Genomic DNA, 7,500 nt, shown 5'->3' on the forward strand with positions numbered 1-7,500 from the left:
CCTCCCCCTCCTCCCCCAGTCCCTCCCTCTCCTCCCCCTCACCTGTCTCAGCAGTGATCTTCTAATGGTGTCCATGTGTCTCTGATCTGAGAGTGAGAGAAAGATCACATGATGTAATATTCTACAGAAAATACAAATCATTTTCTTTCACTGTCCCTTCTCCATCTGTCGCTTTCAGCACACACACACACGCACACACGCACACACGCGCGCACACGCAGATAAACACACACACACACACACACGCACACACGCGCGCACACGCAGATAAACACACACACACAAACACACAGATAAACACACACGCACACACGCGCGCACACGCAGATAAACACACACACACACACACACAAACACACAGATAAACACACACACACACACACACACACCCTCCTCCCGTTGTCCCTCCCTCTCTCCTTCCAACCCCTCCCCCTCCCCCAGTCCCTCCCTCATTCTCTCTCTCCTTCCTGCCCTCAGTCCCTCCCTCCTCCCCTTGTCCCTCCCTCTCTCCTTCCTCCCCTCCCCCTCCTCCCCCAGTCCCTCCCCCTTCTCCCCTTGTCCCTCCCTCTCTCCTTCCTCCCCCAGTTCCTCCCTCCTCCCCTTGTCCCTCCCTCTCTCCTTCCTCCCCTCCCCCTCCTCCCCATTCCCTCCCCCTCCTCCCCTTGTCCCTCCCTCTCTCCTCCCCAGTCCCTCCCCCTGCAGGCGGTCACTTCTCCCTGCAGGCGGTCACTGAGTCTGAGGTGCTAAAGGAGCTCCTGAAACTTGACCCCAAAAAACATCTGGATCAGATGGTTTAGATCCTTTCTTCTTTAAGGTTGCTGCCCCTATCATCACCAAGCCTATCTCTGACCTTTTTAACCTGTCTCTCCTTTATTCTTTAAGGTTGCTGTCCCTATCATCACCAAGCCTGTCTCTGACCTTTTAACCTGTCTCTCCGTTCTGGGGAGGTTGCTGCTGCTATCATCACCAAGCCTATCTCTGACCTTTTTAACCTGTCTCTCCTTTATTCTTTAAGGTTGCTGCCCCTATCATCACCAAGCCTATCTCTGATCTTTTTAACCTGTCTCTTCTCTCTGGGGAGATTCCCATTGCTTGGAAGGCAGCCACAAACCGTCCACTACTTAAAGGGGGAGATCAAGCTGATCTTAACTGTTACTTTGCCCTGTTTATCAAAAGTGTTGGAAAAACTTGTCAATAATCAACTGGCTGGCTTTCTTGATATCTATAGTATTCTCTCAGGTATGCAATCTGGTTTCCGCTCAGGTTATGGATGTGTCACTGCAACCTTAAAGGTCCTCAATGATGTCACCATTACCTTTGATTCTAAGAAATGTGGTGATGTTATTTTTATTGACTTGGCCAAAGCTTTTGATACGGGAGACCATTCCATTCTTGTGGGCTGACTAAGGAGTATTGGTGTCTCTGAGGGGTCTTTGGCCTGGTTTGCTAACTACCTCTCTCACAGAGTGCAGTGTATAAAGTCAGAAATCTGCTGTCTCAGACACTGCCTGTCCCCAAGGGAGTGTCCCAAGGCTCTATCCTAGGCCCCATGCTCTTCTCAATTTGCATCAACAACATAGATCAGGCAATAGGTAGCTCTCTTATCCATATATATACAGATGATAAGGTTTTATACTCAGCTAGGCCCTTCCCTGATTTTGTGTTAAACGCTCTACAACAAAGCTTTCTTAGTGTCCAACAAGCTTACTCTGCCCTTAACCTTGTTCTGAACACCTCCAGAACAAAAGGTCATGTGGTTTGGTGAGAAGAATGCTGGTGACACGTTGTGAAGACAGGTGCTATAGGTGTCATGGAGGGCAGGTAGTTTGCCCCCAGTGATGCGTTGTGCAGACCGCACCACCCTCTGGAGAGCCTAGTAGTTGAGGGCTGTGCAGTTTCCATACCAGGCGGTGAAACAGCCCGACAGGATGCTCTCGTTTGTGCATCTGCAAAAGTTTGTGAGGGTTTTAGGTGACAAGCCAAATTTCTTCAGCCTCCTGTGGTTGAAGAGGCACTGTTGCGCTTTCTTCACTACGCTGTCTGTGTGGGTGGACCAATTCAGTTTGTCTGTGATGTGTACGCCGAGGAACAATAATCTCCTTTGTTTTGTTGACTTTGAGTGGGAGGTTGTTTTCCTGACACTACACTCAGTGCCCTCACCTCCTCCCTGTAGGCGGTCTCTTCGTTGTTGGTAATCAGGCCCACTACTCTTGTGTCATCTGCAAACTTGATGATTGAGTTGGAGGCGTGCATGGCCACGCAGTCATGGGTGAACAGGGAGTACAGGAGAGGGCTGAGAACGCACCCTTGTGGGGCCCCAGTGTTGAGGATCAGCGGGGTGGAGATGTTGTTTCCTACCTTCACCACCTGGGGGCGGCCCGTCAGGAAGTCCAGGACCCAACTGCACAGGGTGGGGTCGACACCCAAGGCCTTAAGCTTAATTAAATCAAATCAAATGATGAGCATGGAGGTGTTGAATGTTGTAGTCAATTATTTTTTATTTATTTATTTAGCCTTTATTTAACCAGGCAGGCTAGTTGAGAATAAGTTCTCACTTACAACTGCGACCTGGCCAAGATAAAGCAAAGCAATGCATCGTAAACAACGACACAGAGTTACACTTGGAATAAACAAAACAAAAAATGTACATTCAATAACAAAATAGAAAATTCTATATTCAGTGTAAATGGTGTGAGGAGGTAAGGCAATAAATAGGTCATAGTGGCAAAGTAATTACAATTTAGCAGATTAACACTGGAGTGATAGATGTAAGGATGATGATGTGATTGGTAGATTGGATTTGCTGCAGCTGTACACAGCCATTGGTAAGCTGATCAGATAGCTGATGCTTAAAGTTAGTGAGGGAAATGTGTCTCTAACTTCAGAGATTTTTGCAATTCGTTCCAGTCATTGGCAGCAGAGAACTGGAAAGAAAGGCGGCCAAAGGAGGTGCTGGCTTTGGGGTTGACCAGTGAGATATACCTTGTCATGACGTTGGCCTGGGGGGATAGGTTTATGACAGACATAAATACCTCTTCCCCCCTTTTTCCTCTCTCTAACCTACTGAGGTTACATTTAAAAAACCCTTGGTTAACATAGAGATTCTGGGAACATCAGTAGGTGGGGGGAAATTAACTATATTCTGGTAATCCGAACAATTGAACATATGCGGTGGTACTTAATGGATATGATGTCAGTTCGGTTGTCATCTGAGACATTCTCATCAATGATAAGATGATATAAACTCTACAGTGGAAAGTCTACACATCAGAGTTATCGGATTCACATGGTATGTTATTCAATTTAAATGTTTGGATATGAAATTATTTGTGATGGGATAAAATGTGATTTTAGCTTCTAAAATGTGAGATGTGGGTTTCATAAGTTAGGGCGGCTCCCTCAGTGGCCCGCCTCTGTGAAGGGACATGGGCTATAAAACTTTTCAAATACGCCCTCTTCTCCCTTCCTATATAAAGCCTTGACGACAATAGAACTTCCTGTTCTGATGAGGTAGGATGACGGTCCTATGTCAGAATGGTTCAGATAATAACTACAGAACGAAGCCAACATCAGCATGAGCTTTGGTTGGTCAGATGTCAGAATGGTTCAGATAATAACTACAGAACGAAGCCAACATCAGCATGAGCTTTGGTTGGTCAGATGTCAGAATGGTTCAGATAATAACTACAGAACGAAGCCAACATCAGCATGAGCTTTGGTTGGTCAGATGTAGGAATGGTTCAGATAATAACTACAGAACGAAGCCAACATCAGCATGAGCTTTGGTTGGTCAGATGTCAGAATGGTTCAGATAATAACTACAGAACGAAGCCAACATCAGCATGAGCTTTGGTTGGTCAGATGTCAGAATGGTTCAGATAATAACTACAGAACGAAGCCAACATCAGCATGAGCTTTGGTTGCGAATGGTATGAACTTTTGAACTCTTATTCACGACAGAAGTGATTCCTTCTAGCCGTTGAGTTAGCGACCGCAGCTGCAAACGAGGGTTAGGAAGGAACAGACAGAGTATCGGGTCTACCACACAACGACGTTACTACGTATCCAATTGACCACCAGAGACATTCCTCAAAGGACTTGGTTGGGCAACACGGCCTTCCATCTACCACCAACTTATCGAAGCGCAGCTCAGAGTAAATATTTATTGCATTTTCCATTTCCAAATGGCCGGTAATTTAGAATGCATAAGATACTGTATTTACGATAGCACAGCTTCTCCCTTTGTTCCTCAGCCTTCCCGCTCTTTCACTCAAACCCTGCCCCTTTTCCTTTGTGTAACAAGCTGTCATATCTGTTCCGCCCGCTAGGGACGTTTTCCTTTATGACGTCATTTGTAATCAAGTTATGATTAATTATGTGTATGTGTAATTCTGTGTGATTAGTTAGGTATTTCTTAAATAAATGATTAAACCCAATTTTGTATTGCTGATTCAAATTGTTAGCCAGGGTTCTTGCAGATAACCAAGAATTTACAACTTTCAGATGAGACTGAAGTAAGATGAAGATTACAAGACGCAGGCCTCCTAATTGTCCCTAGAATTACTAAGCAAACAGCTGGAGGCAGGGCTTTCTCCTATAGAGCTCAATTTTTATGGAATGGTCTGCCTACCCATGTCAGAGACGCAAACTCAGTCTCAACCTTTAAGTCTTTACTGAAGACTCATCTCTTCAGTGGGTCATATGATTGAGTGTAGTCTGGCCCAGGAGTGTGAAGGTGAACGGAAAGGCTCTGGAGCGACGAACCGCCCTTGCTGTCTCTGCCTGGCCGGTTCCCCTCTTTCCACTGGGATTCTCTGCCTCTAACCCTATTACAGGGGCTGAGTCACTGGCTTACTAGGGCTCTTTCATACCGTCCCTAGGAGGGGTGCGACACTTGAGTGGGTTGAGTCACTGATGTGATCTTCCTGTCTGGGTTGGCGCCCCCCCATGGTTTGTGCCGTGGCAGAGATCTTTGTGGGCTATACTCGGCTTTGTCTCTGGATGGTAAGTTGGTGGTTGAAGATATCCCTCTAGTGGTGTGGGGGCTGTGCTTTGGCAAAGTGGGTGGGGTTATATCCTTCCTGTTTGGCCCTGTCCGGGGGTGTCATCGGATGGGGCCACAGTGTCTGCTGACCCCTCCTGTCTCAGCCTCCAGTATTTATGCTGCAGTAGTTTATGTGTCGGGGGGCTAGGATCAGTTTGTTATATCTGGAGTACTTCTCCTGTCCTATCCGGTGTCCTGTGTGAATTTAAGTATGCTCTCTCTAATTCTCTCTTTCTCTCCTTCTTTCTCTCTCTCGGAGGACCTGAGTCCTAAGACCATGCCTCAGGACTACCTGACATGATGACTCCTTGCTGTCCCCAGTCCACCTGGCCGTGCTGCTGCTCCAGTTTCAACTGTTCTGCCTGTGATTATTATTTGACCATGCTGGTCATTTATGAACATTTGAACATCTTGGCCATGTTCTGTATAATCTCCACCCGGCACAGCCAGAAGAGGACTGGCCACCCCACATAGCCTGGTTCCTCTCTAGGTTTTGGCCTTTCTAGGGAGTTTTTCCCAGCCACCGTGCTTCTACACCTGCATTGCTTGCTGTTTGGGGTTTTAGGCTGGGTTTCTGTACAGCACTTTGAGATATCAGCTGATGTACGAAGGGCTATATAAATACAGTGCCTTGCGAAAGTATTCGGCCCCCTTGAACTTTGCGACCTTTTGCCACATTTCAGGCTTCAAACATAAAGATATAAAACTGTATTTTTTTGTGAAGAATCAACAACAAGTGGGACACAATCATGAAGTGGAACGACATTTATTGGATATTTCAAACTTTTTTAACAAATCAAAAACTGAAAAATTGGGCGTGCAAAATTATTCAGCCCCCTTAAGTTAATACTTTGTAGCGCCACCTTTTGCTGCGATTACAGCTGTAAGTCGCTTGGGGTATGCCTCTATCAGTTTTGCACATCGAGAGACTGAAATTTTTTCCCATTCCTCCTTGCAAAACAGCTCGAGCTCAGTGAGGTTGGATGGAGAGCATTTGTGAACAGCAGTTTTCAGTTCTTTCCACAGATTCTCGATTGGATTCAGGTCTGGACTTTGACTTGGCCATTCTAACACCTGGATATGTTTATTTTTGAACCATTCCATTGTAGATTTTGCTTTATGTTTTGGATCATTGTCTTGTTGGAAGACAAATCTCCGTCCCAGTCTCAGGTCTTTTGCAGACTCCATCAGGTTTTCTTCCAGAATGGTCCTGTATTTGGCTCCATCCATCTTCCCATCAATTTTAACCATCTTCCCTGTCCCTGCTGAAGAAAAGCAGGCCCAAACCATGATGCTGCCACCACCATGTTTGACAGTGGGGATGGTGTGTTCAGCTGTGTTGCTTTTACGCCAAACATAACGTTTTGCATTGTTGCCAAAAAGTTAAATTTTGGTTTCATCTGACCAGAGCACCTTCTGCCACATGTTTGGTGTGTCTCCCAGGTGGCTTGTGGCAAACTTTAAACAACACTTTTTATGGATATCTTTAAGAAATGGCTTTCTTCTTGCCACTCTTCCATAAAGGCCAGATTTGTGCAATATACGACTGATTGTTGTCCTATGGACAGAGTCTCCCACCTCAGCTGTAGATCTCTGCAGTTCATCCAGAGTGATCATGGGCCTCTTGGCTGCATCTCTGATCAGTCTTCTCCTTGTATGAGCTGAAAGTTTAGAGGGACGGCCAGGTCTTGGTAGATTTGCAGTGGTCTGATACTCCTTCCATTTCAATATTATCGCTTGCACAGTGCTCCTTGGGATGTTTAAAGCTTGGGAAATCTTTTTGTATCCAAATCTGGCTTTAAACATCTTCACAACAGTATATCGGTCCTGCCTGGTGTGTTCCTTGTTCTTCATGATGCTCTCTGCGCTTTTAACGGACCTCTGAGACTATCACAGTGCAGGTGAATTTATACGGAGACTTGATTACACACAGGTGGATTGTATTTATCATCATTAGTCATTTAGGTCAACATTGGATCATTCAGAGATTCTCACTGAACTTCTGGAGAGAGTTTGCTGCACTGAAAGTAAAGGGGCTGAATAATTTTGCACACCCAATTTTTCAGTTTTTGATTTGTTAAAAAAAGTTTTAAATATCCAATAAATGTCGTTCCACTTCATGATTGTGTCCCACTTGTTGTTCTTGCAAATTATTATGGCCTAGAAAGATAAACCCAGCCGGGAGCTGCCCAGTGACGCTAACCTACCAAATGGTTTAAATGCCTTTTATGCTTGCCTCGAAGCAATCAAGCAACACTGAAGCATGCATGAGAGCACCAGCTGTTACGGACGACTGTGTGATCACGCTCTCCATAGCCATAATCGCACCTCACACTGCCCTTTCCCACCTGGACAAAAGGATCACCTATGTGAGAATGCTGTTCATTGACTACAGCTGAGCATTCAACACCATAGTGCCCACAAAGCTCATCACTAAACTAAGGATCCTGGGACTG

General features: G+C 45.7%; 1 protein-coding gene across 1 annotated transcript in view; it reads right to left on the reverse strand.

Moving 5' to 3' along the window:
• The window catches only part of tfr2 (transferrin receptor 2), an 80,877-nt gene that overhangs the window by 63,877 nt on the left and 9,500 nt on the right, over window positions 1-7,500 (reverse strand). Inside the window, exon 2 of the mRNA XM_090213388.1 lies at window positions 43-86. Coding sequence (XP_090069514.1) covers window positions 43-86 — 44 coding nt within the window. The remainder of the gene's footprint in view (window positions 1-42; window positions 87-7,500) is intronic.

This window comes from Oncorhynchus mykiss, chromosome 21, assembly GCF_057628025.1.
Source record: "Oncorhynchus mykiss isolate SJ-2025 chromosome 21, ASM5762802v1, whole genome shotgun sequence".
NCBI lineage: Eukaryota > Metazoa > Chordata > Actinopteri > Salmoniformes > Salmonidae > Oncorhynchus > Oncorhynchus mykiss.